We start from the raw sequence: 17,677 nt of genomic DNA, 5'->3' as shown, positions 1-17,677 counted from the left end.
CACTGTGATCCTCCTACCCCTGCCTCCCAAGTGCTGGGATTAAAGGCGTGTGCTACCACGCCTGGCCCAGCCCAAATATTTTTATTTGAGAGAGAGAGAGTGTGTGTGAGTGAGAAAGAGAATGGGGAGGGAAGAACGAGGAAAGAGACAGAGAGAGAATGAGAATGAATGTGTGTGGGCATGCCATGGCTTCTTGCTGCTGCAAACAGACTCCAGACACATGTACCACTTTTTGCATCTGGCTTTATGTTGGTGCTGGGGAGTCAAATCTGAGCTGGCAGGCTTTGCAAGCAAACACCTTTTAACTACTGAGTCCTCTCCCCTGTCCCTGAGTTTTGTTTTTAAATTAACTCTTTTTAAAAATACATTTATTTACTTGCAAGCAGAGAGAGAGAAGTGAGATAGAATGGGAGTGCCAGGGCCTCCAGCCACTGCAAACAAACTCCAGGTGCATGCATCACTTTGTGCATCTGGCTTTAAGTAAGTATTGGCAAATTGAGCTTGGGTCCTTATGCTTTGCAGCAAGTGCCGTAACCACTAAGCCATCTCTCCAGCCCTGCTGAACTCTTTTTTTTTTTTTTTTTAAAGTAATCATGGCTTCTTGGACAAATGACTGATTCTAGAACTGGAACAGAGAATATACAAATTGAGCTTGGAACATAGTATATTACAGATCATAAGGAAGTGCTTAAAATTCTGCCATGAAAGAGCCCCCAAGCCAAAACTGAAACATTCTGTGCAACAAAATAAAATATTGGATAGTCTAAATAAAAGTTAGTGAATATAGGGCTGGGGAGATGGCTCAGCTGATAAAGGTGCTTGCATACAAAGCCTGCCAATCTGAGTTCAATTCCCTAGGCCTCATGTAAAGCTGGATGCAAAGTGGCACATGCATCTGTGATCACAGGGACAAGAAAATCTGAAGTTTGGGGGTCAGTCATTCTGAATATCCTTGGTAGTCTGGCAATTTGCAGTGGCAAGAGATCTTGTCTCAGAGAAGGCATAGCATACCTTGAAATTATCCTTTGACTTCTGCACATGTACCATATCATACAAGCCCATTCACTGCCTCCCCACAAATAAGTAAAAAATTTAAAAAGTGAGTTAATGAGACAAAATATAAAATTAATATCTATGACTTTATATTGACATAAGTAGATGAATGGAAGCTCAGGCAGGTAGATGAATAGACAGATGATAGAGGATAGGTAATTCCTTCTTAGAGGGTGGGTGTATTGGGAGGCTATATAGGTATGGAATACTTAGGGACCTGTGAAAAGTACCACAGAACTGAGGGAAAGTGTTAGGTGCCTGTAGGTGAGGGCTCTTATTGTATGGAGAATTTCTCCATGTTGCAAACAGTGAAAAACTGTTGCTAGCTTAATCAAAAATTGCTTGGACAAGCCGGCCATAGTGGCACATGTCTTTAATCTCAGTACTCGGGAGGCAGAGGTAGGAGGATCATCGTGAGTTCAAGGCCACCCTGAGACTACATAGTTAATTCCAGGTCAGCTTGGCCCAGAGTGAGACCCTACCTTGAAAAAAACAAAACAACAACAACAAAAAAAAAATTACTTGGACAACTTATGAAAGAAGATGGGGAGAGGGTTGGTCCTCAGACCCCCACCTGAGACCTTAGGTGTCCCTGTTGCCAGCATGTGGTCTTGTGAGCTCAGGGGGAGGTAGAGTATATAGAAGGTCAAAGATGGGGGAACGGAGCTGGGCATGGTGGCACACACCTTTAATCCCATCACTCTTGGCAGGTAGAGGTAGGAGGATCACTGTGAGGGCCACCCTAAGACTACATAGTGAATTGCAGGTCAACCTGGGCTAGAGTGAGACCCTACCTCGAAAACACAAAAACAAAACAAAAATAAAATAAATCAAGAAACAAAGAGCTCCATCCTCTGTAAGTAGACCCTCCCTCATCTTGAGGCTGAAGGGGGAGCATCCAAGGAATAATCTTGATACAGTCCATCAAAGTGGCTGCACTGGGGGCTCCCTGTTCCTATAAATAACCCCTCTCCATGCTCTGTAAGTGACCCCAATATACTCATTGGTTTACCCAACTGGTATTGGTGAAATCATATTTGGTCTGCCATCTGAACATTATTTGGGGTATGTTTGAGCTTCCCCAGGGGGAAAGTTCCCCATGACAGCTGTTTATAAAGCTCAGTTAGTAAAGTGTTTGCATGGTAGAGTGCTCATTCCCAGCACTAGCTAAAGCGGTTGTAGTGGTGCATGCTTATAATCCTAGCACTCAGAAATTAGAAGCAGGTCCTCCTTGACTATGTAGCAAATTGGAGGCCACTTTTGGCTGCATGAGACCATGTCTCAAAAAAACAATGTAGGTGAAAGAGCATATCTATAGAAATTAGTCAATAGGTTTTTTTTCCCCCTTAGTGAAAGAAAATTTCCTGACAAAGATATTTTTGTAAATTAAGAGGGGGTGGCTTTAGTTTAGGCAAAACTCAGTGAACATGGATACATTCTTGAACTTCTATGTTACAAGACTTAAAAATTCAAAATATTATAGATGAAAAAGATTAAGTTACCTACAAAAAACCTAAGAGTTTGAATTTCTGAGTAGAAGTCATTATGATTAAGAATTTTCCCCACAGGCAATTTGACCTTTACATGTAATGGTTTCTGCTACATAATAAGTTAACTCATATGTGATGGTTATATAGGGAGTGATGTATTCATAAGTTGAAACTGAGGTTTCAGTGTCATTCTGCCTAGGTAAGGGGAGCTAAAATTATGGAAATCAAGTTTTGAAATCTCCAATAGAAAAAAAAGAAAAAATCCTGTAACTTGGCTGATGAAGAACCAGAAGTCCTGTCAGCTAGTTTTCTATGCCATTATATTTAATTAAAGAATACATCTAACCCCATGTTGATAAAGACTCAGTGGTTTTATTTTGTGTATACCCTTTGTGCCCTTCTAGTAGAATGACTAGGTTAAAGGAATATACCTTTGGATATAAACAAGCCCTGACATCTTTTCCTTCTAAGTGAATGAGCATGCCTGCATGCCCATTCTCATGTCAACACTTAGTATATTCAGCGTTTTAATCTTAGTTGGGTTACATGGAAACTGTAGTTTGTGTTATGGCATTAATTTACATTTATTTATGATTGTGCCACATTTATTCACCACTTAAAAATTTTGTTCATGTTTATTATGAACTTTGTCTATGTTCCTTTTGTTGTTGTTGTTTTTTTTTCAAGGCAGAGTCTTGCCCTAGCCCAGGCTGACCTGGAATTCACTTTGTAGTCTCATGGTGGCCTCGAACTCACAGTGATCCTCCTACCTCCCTCTTCCTCCCGAGTGCTGGTCTTAAAGGTGTACACCACCATGCCTGGCTCCTATTTTTTATGTTACTGATTTGGGTTTTTTAAATTTTTCTTTTAATATTTTTTGTTTATTTTTATTTATTTATTTGAGAGTGACAGAGAGAAAGAGGCAGATAGAGAGAGAATGGGTGCGCCAGGGCCTCTGGCCACTGTAAATGAATTCCAGATGCGTGTGCCCCCTTGTGTATCTGGCTAACTTGGGTCCTGGGGAATCGAGCCTCGAACCAGGGTCCTTAGGCTTTACAGGCAAGCGCTTAACTGCTAAGCCATCTCTCCAGCCCTATGTTACCTAAGAGTACTTTGATATTATTCAGTCCTCTGGCTATATATTATTGCAGATTTTTGATATGTCATTTGCCTTTTGACTTTATTTAATGCCATATATAAAATTTTGATTTTTATGTTCTATATTGATAAACCTTATTACTTCTACTAAGCTTTTCATCATGCAGTGAAAGGCCTTTCTTCAGTAATCAGTCTTAAAAGATAATGTAAAGGAATGACAGTGTTAGAAAATCAAGATTCAAAAACAATAATTAAACAATAGTTGAATAAAAGTTCTGACAAAACTGTATGTTGTGTTTTTAGGTTTTCTTATATGTTTCTTAAAAGCATTGGCAGAATGTCAAGCTAGACCAAGTTGTGATATGGAAACGCAGACGAGCTCGACATTTCCAGGCGTAGACTCTCTTGGTAATTATAGCCTTCCTTTATTTCAATTCTAGTCTTTTCTCTTTTTTTCCTTCCTTCCTTCCTTTTTTTAATATTTTATTTTTATTTATTTGACAGAGAAGTGGGGGGAGAGAGAGAATGGGCACGCTAGGGCCTCCAGCCACTGCAAAGGAACTCCAGACACATGTGCCTACTTGTACATCTGGCTAACATGGGTCCTGGGGAATAGAACCTGGGTCCTTTGGTTTGCAGGCAAACACCTTAACCACTAAGCCATCTCTCCAGCCTCTTCCTTTTTTTTCTGAGGCAAGGTCTCACTCTAGGCAAGGCTGACCTAGATTTCACCCTGTAGACCAGGTTAGTCTCTAGCTCACAGTGATCCTGCTACCTCAGCCTTCTAAGGATTACCAGTATGAGCACCATATTCATTTTGGTTCACAGTTTGAGGGTAAGTCCATCATTGAGGGAAAGGCATGGTGGCAGGAGCTTAAAGCAGCTGATCACCTTGAATCTTCAGTCAGGAGCAAAGAGTGATGAATGCTGCTGCTGCTTGGCTAGCTTTCTCCTTTTTATTCAGTCCAGGTCTCCCAGCCCATGGATTGGTGCTGCCCATGGTTCAAGTGGGTCTTCCCACAGTTAACCTTATCTAAAAACTCACAGATTTGTTTCATGTTAATTTAAATCCTGTCAAGTTGAAAACCACAGATAACCACCACAATACCCTCTGTACTACTTTTTAGTTTTATGCCAGAAGAAATGTAAAATGGGAAGAAACTGTTTAAACTGATATAGTTAATCAACTTCTTGGCTTGTCCTAATTGTTAATGGTAGTGCCTTTAACTTGTAAGAAGAAATATATCATTTGGAAAGACTAGGTTGTGTAACTAAGCCCTTAAGTATAGCTTTAATTTCATGAGCAACATATTACATGCTTATTGAAAAGCACTGCTGTCCAATAATGCAGGGCACACTTTTAAATTTCTTAGTTCCACATTAAAAAGAAACAGGTGAAATTTATTTTAACAATGTATTTTATTTAACCCAAAATGTGCTAAATATTTAGACATATACTCAGAATAAAAAAATATATTAATGGACTATTTTATGCTGATTTTTTATATAAATTCTTGGAAATCTGGTATGTTCTTTATACTTAAAATACATATCAACTCAGATTGGTCACATTTTAAGTACTCAATGGCTACATGTGGCTAGAAAGTCTTGTATTGGACTGCACAGTTAGAGGTCAGTTGCAAAATATAGAGAGTATCTGGAAAGCACGTCAAAAATTGTATGTATCATAAACACTGTGGATACTTTGATCTCTTGCTATTGTCTTTCTCCTATGCATGTTGATTTGGTGGCTTGGTGTCATGCATGGTTGGGGTTGTTCTCTATGTTCAGGTTTTCCCTCTGCTCCAGGGCTGATTGGCCTCTGAAGTTGTTTTGAGAGCCCCAGGCCTCCTGTAAGAGCTCTGGCATGAGAGAGTCAGCAGACCTCACTTCAGGCCTAGTTACACTATAGTTGCCTAAGCCTCTGGAAGTCACTCAAACTCTGACCATGTTCTGTATATGTAAAGTAGGTGTTTGTTCTCTCAGTGTCATTATTTTGAACATGTATATGTCACTTTTAATGCCAGCTCAATAAAAGAGCTCTCTACTTTGGCACTTTGCAACTGAGTAGATAATCCATTAATTTCTGATGGAAACTGTACATGCTGTGAACAGTTGCAAGTGTATAGAAGTGTTAAGGAAACATTTGTTTACATAGAGTCCACTTTACCTTTGTCTATTAATCCATCTCAAGATTTTTGATTTTTTTCAGAGTAAATGGGCAAATACTGCTACACTTTCCTGTTAGTATACTCTTCTCTTTGGCATCTTGTATACCTGGCCAAGACAAGTTGGTATCTCCTAATTTGCTGTTTTTGGTTTTTTTTTTTTTTTTTTTTTGTAGCGGAGAAGTTTCAGCTTATTGATAATGAATTTGCAGATGCTCAACTTCTGCGTCCTAAGCTAGAATCATTGGAAGTAAAGTTAAATGACTATAAGAGAGAAATACAAGAGCAACTTCAGGTAGAAATGAATCAAAAGGTAAGCTATATATCTCTTGTTATCAGCGACAGTGGTATTTTACTTGTTTTCAATATTTTTATCTTATGCATATGGGAAAGCATCTGTAAATTTTTATTAATGACTGGTTCTGGACTACTATTTGTATTTTTATTTCTGTTGATTTTTATTTGTTCATGCTTCTTTGCTGAATCCTATAGGGAAAATGCTGTACCTGGACAGAGCATTAGTATTAAACCTAATTATAAAGAGAGAATTTGCTACTATCCCTTTAGTGTAGTGACTGTATGTTCAATTTTTTAAGCTTTTACTTCCATTTATTTTTATGCTGAATTTACTCCTGTGCCATAAGCTTTTGTTTCTTTAGTTTTTTTTTTTTTTTTTTCCTGGGATATCCTTTTCTTCTGTGCAACCTCCCCTTTTGGCTTAGGAACAGTGTGTTCCTGTTCAGTGAGGATCATCTCAATGTGGCAGGAGGAGCTCATGTTCGGCTTAGTCTGACTATGAGCTCTGTAAATGTGGCGGCACAACTTGGGTGCTTGGTTCACCTGGATATGCTCAATGACCAGAGAGTACACATCTAAACCCTTACATTCAGCATTGTACTGCTGGAATGCCTCACATTACTTTTGTGGTTTATTTTTTTTTTGATAGGGTTTTTTTCTCAATTTTTATTAACAACTTCCATGATTATAAAAAATATCCCATGGTAATACCCTCCCCCCCCACTTTCTCCTTTGAAATTCCATTCTCCATCATATCCCCTCCCCATCTCAATCAGTCTCTCTCTTATTTTGATGTCATGATCTTTTCCTCCTCTTATGATGGTCTTATGTAGGTAGTGTTAGGCACTATGAGGTCATGGATATCCAGGACAATTTATGTCTGGAGGGAGCATGTTGTAAGGAGTCCTACCCTTCCTTTGGCTCTTACATTCTTTCCGCCACCTCTTCCATATTAGACCCTGAGCCTTGGAAGGTATGATCGGGATGTTAGTCAGTACTCCAGTCACTACTTTCCAGCACTGTGATACCTTCTGAGTCATCCCAAGGTCACTGCCATCTGAAAAGAGAAGATTCTCTACCCAAAGTGAGAGTAGCGTTAATATAAAGGTATAAATATTAAGAGAAGTGCTTACTGGGTGGTTTGATAAGCATAGTATATACATTTCTTCCAGACATCAGCAGATGTTACACCCCTAAGGCTCCTGACTACCCCTGTTTTAAGTTTTCAGTATCAGGGATGTATTCCCATGGAGTGGGCCTCCAGTCCAATTGGAGGGCAGTTGGTTTCCATCATGACAGACCTGCCACTATTGCACTCGTTGGCTCATTTGGCCTGGCTGGTCAATTATAAGGCTTGCAGTGTCTGTCCACTGTTGAGTATCTGTGGTATTTTTCTCCCATTGAACTACATGTAGAATGGTTTCTTCCAGCTTTCTGTCAGCTGGTCTACATGGAAGAGGTTATCAGCTCAGTTCCAGCAGGATTTCTCAGTGGCCTTGCAGCCCAAGTATGTGGCGTCTTCAACAATAGGGTCTTACCATCTATTCCTGGTTGGAAACCAAGGGCCTTGGCAATGGCCTATAATGTTTTGGGGGCGTCAGGGACCTCCGTGGCCAACAACTCACTGGAGGTATCCCATCCCTGGCACTGAAAATTTTCTAACAATGATCTATGGCTCCTGAGTTTTCCATTGTCTGAAACTGGAGGATTCCATATAATTTATTTGCATCCTCTTAGATTTTGATCAGCCTTCCTTCTACCTTTCCTTTACTCGATCTCTTCCCCTGACCTCACTTTGTGCCTTTTTACCCCCATTAATCTATTCTTCTACTTACATATATACAATACCAACCTATTAAGTGCCCTCCTCCCTTCCTTTCTTTTTGATATGGTTTTTGTTGTTGTTGTTTTGTTTTGTTTTTCGAGGTAGGGTCTCACTCTAGCTCATGCTGACCTGGAATTCACTATGTAGTCTCAGGGTGGCCTTGAACTCATGATGATCCTCCTACCTCTGCCTCCCAAGTGCTGAGATTAAAGGCGTGCACCACCATGTCTGCCTTGTGTTTTTGTTTTTTTTTAAATTTTGTTTATTTATTTATTTGAGAGCCACAGACAGAGGGAGAAAGAGACAGAGACAGAGACAGAGAGAGAGAGAGAGAGAGAGAGAGAGAGAATGGGTGCGCCAGGGTCTCCAGCCACGGCAAACGAACTCCAGATGCGTGTGCCCCTTGTGCATCTGGCTAATGTGGGTCCTGTGGAATCGAGCCTCGAACTGGGGTCCTCAGGCTTCACAGGCAAGCACTTAACCGCTAAGCCATCTCTCCAACCCATGGCTTGTGTTTTTATTTTGTTTTTGTTTGTTTGTTTTTGTTTGTTTCTTGAGGTAGGGTCTCACTCTAGCCCAGGCTGACCTGGAATTCACTATGTAGTCTCAGGGTGGCCTTGAACTCATGGCAATTCTCCTACCTCTGCCTCCCGAGTGCTGGGATTAAAGGCATGTACCACCATGCCTGGCACATAATGCTTCTTAAAAGTGACATCTTTCAGTTCCTTAGTGGCTTTTCAGATATGCATACCCTTGATAGTCTGAGCAGTTTCACAGGTGATCTTAAACTGAACACAAAGATTTGAACTCCTTGATTTGCATGATTTTATGGGGTTCTGTGGGTCAAGATAGTAGTGAACTGTTTTCACAGGTCATCTCAGGCAGCTGACAGGAAGAGCTGTATTTTCAATTTTTTTTTCTGCCCAATTTGTAGTTGAAGTATTTTAGAGAAATTGAAATATCAAAAGTGAAGAAGGAGGAGAAAAGAAAATATGAAAAGGAATTAGCCGAGGTCCGGAATGAATTTAAGAGAACGTATCAAGCAAAAACAGAAGCTCTTCTTTCTCAGGAAAAGACTACGCTGGAAAGAATTAGAAAGCGCCAAGAGGTAAAATCTGAAAATCATTTACTGTGGCTGTTTCCTGCAACTGTTCGGAGGATGTTTGGCAATCTAGGAGCAAGGACAGTGGATGGAGCAAGGCCCTAGTGGAACACTTGGGAGTGGGGCCGAGAGTACAAAGAATGGGGGCATTCTGGATGCGGGCAGCCTGTGCAGACCTTTGCCTCTGCGATGCTGGAAAGGACTGAATTGTGGGGTGAATGTTCAATCCAGGATTAGGAGACACTCGGCGCACAAGTGCTGTCTTGTCAGGAAGGTTGGGGAGAGAAATAGAATTTTAAGGAGAGGATCATGTGAATGGCTGCTGTGGGCAAGGGGGAACAGTTCTACAAAGAAGGGAGGATTCCAGTAGTGGTGAGGCCCAGCCATATTGTGAGCTGGGAGGTAGAAAAGCAATGCATGTGCTATGTGGAAGGGTTCTGTCTGGTTCTTTATAGCATTGGTAACTTGTGAGCACCTGACTTTCTACCCCTTTTTATGAAGATTGGAAGGTAGAGATTATTGAGGAATGGAGCTTTTGCCAGACTTCATTTGACTTGAGAAAGGCAGCTAGTAGAACTGAAGATGTTGAGGCTTTGCTGCGGAAGCGGAGAGCAAAGGGAACCAGAGGAGCAAATGAACGCTGCTGTGCTGAGCAAGATAGGGGGCTACATGGAAGTTTCAAAGTGACCAGGGGGCAGGGCCAGGACAGCTGGCAGTTGGCAGAGTAAGTGTTCAGAGTTGCCTGGTGAGGTTTTGGGCAGAGCTGTTCCTTCAGGAAAGCCTGTACCTTTCCGTGGTCTATGGCTTAGACCACATCTGACTTGGAGCACTGTGTCCAGTGTGCATCCAGAACCGCTGTTGTCGGGAGACATTTGTTCAGAGTAGGCACATGTTCCCCTGGTGTCTGCCCTTGCCCAGCACTTCTCAGTAAGGCCGCATGCCCAGCACTAAATGGACCCCCTCTACTGTTGTGTTCAGCGTATCTGGGATATGGGGGCCATTTCAGCTATGAAAATAAATGTTAGATGCACAGATGTTTGTGATTTTGGATCATGTTTACCTAAACAACATCATCTTCAAGATGGGTGTCTGACTTGATCCCCACCTGGTTCATATTACCCAAAGATACTGAAAACTATCATCTTCCTTAGATGCACCTTGCCTGTCTACTTCTGTCCCTGATAAGACTATACTGACCTATACTGACCTTCAAAGACTCAGCTGCTTCCCTGACTCACTGAGTGACTCCCTCAGCTCGCCCTCCTGCATGCCGTCTCTATGTACTCCAGCTACGAAATCCATACATCATAGTGGGATGGTTTCTCTCACTTCTACCAAATTTGAGATACTTAATGACAAGGAACATTTTCTGCTCCAAGTGTTCTGTTTAACACATGGAAGGTCATTAGGGGATTCTTGCTCAGTGAACTAGTAAGCGAAGCATGGCCCATTCATTCAGGAGTTCATCTGAAATTGCTAATCTTGAGTCAGAAAGACCCATGAACTGAAACATTCCCAGCCACCAATCGTCATGCAGATTCTATTCTTTCAAATTTGTTGAATATACAGGTGTAACTTTTTTTTCTTGTTGCAGAACATCAAAAATTCAAATAAGGGAATAAAAAATATTAAAGAACTAGTCTGGAGATGTCAGGAATATAGGGATATGTAGCTTATTCATTGGGAGACTTAATTTTTTGTGTGTATGTGCAAGGGAATAAATTTTTTGCACTAGAATTGACTTGATCATACCTTGAATTGAAATCTCTTAAAGATGAAATTATTTGCTTAAATATCTGTACTTTCATTGGTTTCTGGAATTTAGGCAGTGATGTCTGCATTCTATTCTGTTTGATTTTGTTTTGCTCACTTGCTAAAAATGAATATTTTCCTATGCAGATTGAAACAAAGGAAACTTATGCTCAAAGACAGCTTCTGCTAAAAGATATAGATGTGCTCAGAGGCAGAGAAGCAGAGCTGAAGGAAAGAATTGAAGCATTTGAATTGTAAGTAATGCATGCTCCTTTTGGATAGTCATAATGAAACAAAGGTGTACTAAGTATATGTCTAAATATTCTAATCTTAATTGCCAAGTAGAAGTTGCATGTACATACCTGTAATCCTAGCACTTAGGAGTCTGTGGCAGGAGGATTGCCATGACTTTTAGAGCAGCCTGGACTGCATAGTGCTCCAGGACAGTCTGGGCTACAGATGTGATACCTATCCCTAAACAGAGGGAAACAAAGCAAAAGCTGCTAAAAAAAAAAAAAAAAAAAAAAAAGATTGCCAAATAGAGTTCTTGGCTGTTTAGATGGTACAACTTAAGCGATAGAAATACTTGAGTTTGGCTTGTGAAACACTATATGTTAAACATGAGAGCCATGGGCTGGAGAGATAGCTTAGGTAAGGCACTTGCCTACGAAGCTGAAAGACCCAGGTTTGATTCCCCAGAACCCACTTAAGTCAGATGCACATGGTGGTGCATGCGTCTGGAGTTTGTTTGCAGTGGCTAGAGGCCCTGGCCTACCCATTCTCTATCTGACCACCCCCTGTATCTCTCAAATAAATAAATATTTTAAAAGAATGAGAACTAGAATGAGATACCCTCATCAGACTGTCATGAAGCTAGACAAATAATTTGGAGATGTTTATAATGCTTGAACAGATTATGTGTTCTGCCTTATCTTCAGTCATTTAGATCTGAGTTTCATATATGAACCTGGGTTCCAGATATTCAGGTACATGCTCACCCATCTAATAGTTTGTGTCTAATGTTCTTTCCATCTTGGTATCTGCTGTTGATTAACACTGATTGACACTCCAGGAATCTTAGTATGTTGAAGAAACTGTCTCTATCTTCACTTTTATTTCTTCTTGTGTAGGCTTGGTTTATTTGATTCTTCTCTTTATGCCTACTCTAAGCATTCAGGCTAAGTGTAGTTTGCTGCTTCTTCCATGCTTTTCCAGGTGAGCCAGCAGAGGGTGCTGATACCTGGAGCCTTTACTGTGTTCTTGGAGCCGTGAACTCTCCAGAGCACCTGGGACCATCCACCTGGGCTGGGGAACTGGTACTACTAGGAGCTGAAAGCAATTTCCCTCCTCTCCTATCTGAGCTAGTGGATTAGATCCCACAGTTAGAAATAATGTTATAGAGGAAACAGACACCTAACTTTTATAACTTTTGTCTGTGACTTTGATTATGTCCACTTATCGTCGGTTACCAGTGTTTTGCTATTTTTGAAATGGTCTCACTATGTAACCCTGTGGGCTTGGAACTCAACTATGTAGATCAGGCTGATTTGAACTTGCAGTGATCCTTCTGCCTCTGCCTCCCACGTGCCCAGCTATTAGCCAGGTTTTAAGTGTTAGTTGCCTTCTATGAGAAACTACTTTGGCCTTGACGCCTTCCCACTCCCCCAAGCCAGGTGCCCCTGGCCAGCTCCTCTGTAGGTTGGGTACACTGCAAGTAGGTCAGTTTGTAAAATGTAGAGAGGATTTCTAGTTCCTTCATTTCTCTTCCTGCTAGTGACTTTGTAGCAGTTTTAGTCTGTTGCACTAAAAACATATTTTTCCCCCTTAAATTTGTTACATCATATATTATAGTTTGTTTGCTTTACGTGTTTTTGTTAATTTCAGAAACAAGAAGCTGCAAGAAGAAAAAATTAAAAGCACAACTGAGGCACTCAGAAGATGGGAGCAGAATCTACAGAGCATTGAAGAGAACTATGATCAGAAGCTCAAAAATGAACTTCTAAAGTAATTGCATGACATTCTTTTATTTATTTATTTATTTATTTATTTATTTATGGCAGCCCAACAGAGTGGCCTTTTTTATGTGAGAGAGAGAGGAAGAGAATTGACCCACTCTAGCCACTGCATTCGAACTCCAGACATGTGCGCCCCCTTGTGTGCTTGTGTGACCTTGCATGCTTGTGTCACCTGGTGCATCTGGCTTACATATGATCTGGAGAGTTGAACATGAGTCCTTAGGCTTCACAGGCAAGCGCCTTAACTGCTAAGCCATCTCTCCACCCCCCTTTTAAGGTGGGGTTTCATGGTTCTAGTCCAAGCTGACCTAGAATTCACTCTGTAGTTTTAGGGTTGCCTTGAACTCACAGTAATCCTTGTACCTCTGCCTCCCAAGTGCTAGAATTAAAGGCGTGCACCACCACAGATGTAGCATAGTGGATTAAGTTGGTGTAAATGTGACAAAAAAACAACAGGTTAACATTTTTATAAAATGTAGTGTTCAGGTAAATAATTATTTTCTTCAACAAGCCCTTTCTAATGAGCATTTGAGTTAGAATAGTTTTTAAAGCATATGGTGTAGAGAATTCCACTACTCTTCCTCATAGCTCCTCTGCCTAAGAGGACCACTGATTTGTTTTCACTTTTAGGGCATCATCTGTTGTAGTTTTTTTGTTTTTTTTTAAGGTTAGGTCTCACTGTAGTCCAGATGGAATTCACTATAGAACTTAATGTGATCCTTCTACCTCTGCCCCCAAGTGCTGGGGTTAAAGGTGTGTGTCATCACGCTCAGCCTAGGGCATCATCTGACTTGCTCAGCTTGAGTAGCCAGTTGGCTCTAACAGTGGAATTATAATCATTTTTGGTTGTCTCCCCCCACCCATGCTCATACTACGATAATGGGACCTTGTAGCCAATTGTACATATTCTACTTATTGGGTAGGGAATTTGATTGTACACCTGTGCTTTGTATTCCTTCAAAAGAAATGAGCTAAAACTAACAATATGAGGGAAAAAGTTGACATAAGGAAAATACAGACAGCTATGATTACTTTGGCTCCTTTTTTCAGACAGGATCTTACTATGCAGCCCAGCCTGACCTTGAGCTTGTGGTTCTCCTGCCTCAGGCTCCCAAATTCTGAGATATTTGATGTGCATTGTCATGCCCAGAGACTTTAGCTTTTCTATAGTCTCAAGTTTTCTATACCAGGGAACAAGTATCCAAATGCAGTGAGATTACCTATATGGCAACTTTTCTTGATGGCAAATGCCAACTGCTCTGTTAATATTTGCCCATGGCTGTGGCAAGTGTGGGAGTTCAGAGGATATTCAACACAGGATGTTGTGTCTATCCTTTCTCCCATCTCTGACTAGTACCAGTCGGAAGGATAAGTGAGACTATGGAAATAGGCTTTTTGTTATTGCTGATCTGCTATAATGCTGTTGGCTTTCAATACTATACTTCAGCCCTAAGAGCAAAAGTTTTTACCCTAGTTTGGGTTGGGGAAATGGACAAGTGGATTACAAATGACTGCCTTGTTATCATTGGGGACATGGAATCTTGTGTGGTAGGTGAGTTTAGCTTCATTTTCTTTGTGCTCCATGTGCCAGTGCAGACCAACTGAAACCGTAGCTTCAAGATAACACCCTTTTCCTTAAAGGATTGAATTTTAGGGCCCAGTTAACAGGCCGGAGGCTGGGTTTTTACTGATCTTTGATGTTCAGAATTTACATCCCTGGTCTTGAAGTTTTGGCCCTGCTACATGTTACACACTTAGATGTCCTGTGCTACAATGAGTGATCTTTCCATAGTATTATAAGTACCTCATTTTAGTCATTCTGATTCTCAGGTATAAGCTTGAACTAAAGGATGACTACATGGCTAGAACTAATAGACTGCTGGACGATGAAAGGAAGAATAAAGGTGATGGGGCATGGCTGGATTATTTAGTTCTGTTGTAGAGTTTTAGCTTCTTGAGTTGGATCTCTTCTGTACTCTAAAAAATAGGACTTTCACTTTGTTTTTTACCACAAAATTACATTGCTTTTAATTTTATAAAATAAAAAAACCTTTATTTTTATTACCTTTTTTGACACTATCACGTTTTACATTTTGTATATTTACAATAGCCGCAACCTAATGCCATCTTGTAAATATTACTCTTGATCACAAGAGACATTAGTTCTAACATAGGGGATTTTTTTTAACCTTCTATGTCCTACTTGACCAACTTTCATAGTTCTTTACTTCATATTGATCTTGATGCTTCCTGTGGAAGTTGGATAATTTTTTCAGTTTTCACATATTTTGCATTACATTGTAGTCGTAGAAGTGTGAACTTTGGAAATTTAAACAGATTCTTGGAAGTAAATTGGAGCTGGGTATTTGATATTGACCAGACACCCACTGTGTGGCTGCTCCTTTTGCTACTGTCTTGTGGAGACTGACACATCTTCTATGGTTTAGTACCGTGCATTTAGAGTTAGTAAATTCGGTTTCTTCATGGACTTGTGTTACAGGAATGGAAAACTACAGAAGGGGAACAGACTGATACTTGTCCTAGGGAAGTAGGCTTGTCAGCATTTAGGCCCTGGGCCCTTCCCAGATGAAGTAACTCTGGTTAACATGTAATAGGAATTTTATCTCATATATGACAGTGTAACTTCCTATCACCCATTGGATGACAGAGCTTATTTCTTATTTGCCCAATAAATATTTTACTCTTATATCTGTTATTTTAGATGATGAAGTAATGGTGATTAGGTCTCAGTTAGTGGTGATAAGTGAATGGCTTTTGTACTCAGTAGGAAAACACTGTGTTTAATTGTTGGGCTCCTTTTTTTTTTTTTTTTTTCCAGAAAAAACTATTCATTTGCAGGAGGAGCTCACAGTTCTTAATTCAAAAAAGGAAGAAATCAGTAAATCTGTGAATCGTATGAAAGAAGCTGAGGTAATCATTTAGCCTATTTTTTGTTGTCATTTTTTTTGAAAGTGACTTTAGGCAAGATGATATTTATATATCACCCTGTCTCCCTCCCTTGATACCTGTGTGTCTTTAGGCGAGTTTTGTGACCTTAGACCTGCAGACTGTAGATTTGGGGTTATCTCCTACAATGCGTAGAGGTTGAGGGAGCTGGGTGAGCTATCCCATAGCAGATGCCAGTACATATTCTACCTTAGCCTATTCTCCTGTCTCATCCTACGAGGTAGAAATTCCTTTAACTATATATTATTAGACAGATGGCAAATTTTCGCATACCACTCTTAGTTTACTTCTGTTCAGTGGTGGTCTTACTGTATGAAAGACAGAGCTAAAACTTCAGATCACTGAAGTAGATTCTGTATGTGAAGTTTACTTTTGCAACCATGATGGCTTGAGATCCTTGAAGGCTTTCATATCCAATATGGGGTGTATTAGACTAAGAAAAGGAAAGCTCACAGAAGTTTAGAGAATGTTTCTACCTTCCTTATTCATAGTTTGGAAACATTTTCTTTCTATAATGTGTGGTTATTTTGGGGTCCTGGTTTCATTTGGGAAATGGAGTGATAGCCTTCATTACTTCATAGGACAGAAGTCTATGGATGCAAGCTCTGAACTTCGACAGGCCCACTTTCAGCACGGAAGATGACATCCAGTACTCCAGTTAGGGTCTTGTGGCAAAGGACCTGAACTCTATATTAAATGCAGCCTTCTGTCTTCTACTTTTGCCTTACTGTGAAGTCATTATACAGGAATAAGTTTCCTTTTTCAATTTCAGGTGGAGCTGGAGATAGTCAAAACCCAGTTTTTGACAATGACAAAGCAAAATCACTTCCTGAAGGAAAAGATGAAAGAAATGAGTGATTATTCCCTGCTGAAAGAAGAGAATGTGGAGCTTCAGGCACAAAATAAATTACTTAAACAGCAACTGGAAGAGAGTAGGAATGAAAACTTGTGCCTCCTAGAACGTATGTCTTTTTTTCTGATCTATTTGTTTCTGAAATTCATATTAGTTAGGTCAGGAAGATAAAACTGCTTTAGACCTGTAAGGGACACTTGCATTGGGAAGATCTTAAAGATCATGACATTGATATTAACTTCCTTTTGGCTTTCTATTCATAATTAACACTACCATTGTAAGGACTATTTGTAAGTAGTGCTGCCTCTGTGGGTAGCATCAGGACTCCTACTCTGTGGCTGCTGCCTCAGTTGGGCTGGAGGGGACTCCAGTAAGTACTTGGAGGGAGACAAAAGGAGATTGAATTGTAGTTAACCTCAGCACCACCCCAACCTCCAGGTAGAATGACCCTGGACTGCCTATCCATGTGCCTCTCAGCCAAGAGAGGACATAGTCCCTGCTGGTGGCCTTTAACCAGTGCCCTGCACCTGTGTCTACTCACTCTCTCCACTTTTGGGAATCATCCCTTCCCCAAACCCCTGGCTTAAGAGGATGCATGTCCCTGTTTCTTATGGTTACTCTGAATAAGGTGCCTTTTATTAACAGGCATGACTTCCACTGTTCATATGTGATGAGACCAAAGAGCAGGTACTGACAGAGACAACTAGAGAGCACTTTTCCCTCTGCTTTCTGTGCATAGTGCAGGAGAGAGAAAGGCTTTTGAGTTAATTTGAAGATTTGCAAGAATTATTTTACTTGGGGAACCCCCAAGAGTAATAAAGCTGAATTAGCATGCATTAAATTCTTTTGTTCTGAAGCTTGCATGTTAGGGTTGCTATTCGTCCATGTAATAGAATTGAAAGGATATTAATTGTGTGGGTATGAAGAAAGGAAATAGAGGCTAGGGAGATGGCTCCATGGTTCAGAGTACTTATAATATAAGCACGAGGGCTTGGAAGGGCCTGGGATGACCCAAGTTTGATTCTCCAGCACCAACATAAACAGCTGGGTGTGGCCA

At 40.5% G+C, this 17,677-nt stretch overlaps 1 protein-coding gene across 4 annotated transcripts in view; it reads left to right on the top strand.

Moving 5' to 3' along the window:
• Ofd1 (OFD1 centriole and centriolar satellite protein) overlaps window positions 1-17,677 on the top strand; it is a 51,870-nt gene that overhangs the window by 14,158 nt on the left and 20,035 nt on the right. For all 4 annotated transcript variants that reach the window (XM_045140773.1, XM_045140774.1, XM_045140772.1 and 1 more), the window contains exons 6-13: window positions 3,945-4,049; window positions 5,986-6,122; window positions 8,866-9,039; window positions 10,933-11,039; window positions 12,670-12,789; window positions 14,631-14,704; window positions 15,640-15,731; window positions 16,540-16,729. In XM_045140773.1, coding sequence (XP_044996708.1) covers window positions 3,945-4,049; window positions 5,986-6,122; window positions 8,866-9,039; window positions 10,933-11,039; window positions 12,670-12,789; window positions 14,631-14,704; window positions 15,640-15,731; window positions 16,540-16,729 — 999 coding nt within the window. The remainder of the gene's footprint in view (window positions 1-3,944; window positions 4,050-5,985; window positions 6,123-8,865; window positions 9,040-10,932; window positions 11,040-12,669; window positions 12,790-14,630; window positions 14,705-15,639; window positions 15,732-16,539; window positions 16,730-17,677) is intronic.

Source organism: Jaculus jaculus, chromosome X (genome assembly GCF_020740685.1).
Source record: "Jaculus jaculus isolate mJacJac1 chromosome X, mJacJac1.mat.Y.cur, whole genome shotgun sequence".
Lineage (NCBI taxonomy): Eukaryota > Metazoa > Chordata > Mammalia > Rodentia > Dipodidae > Jaculus > Jaculus jaculus.
This window is presented reverse-complemented; position numbering and strand designations above follow the sequence as displayed.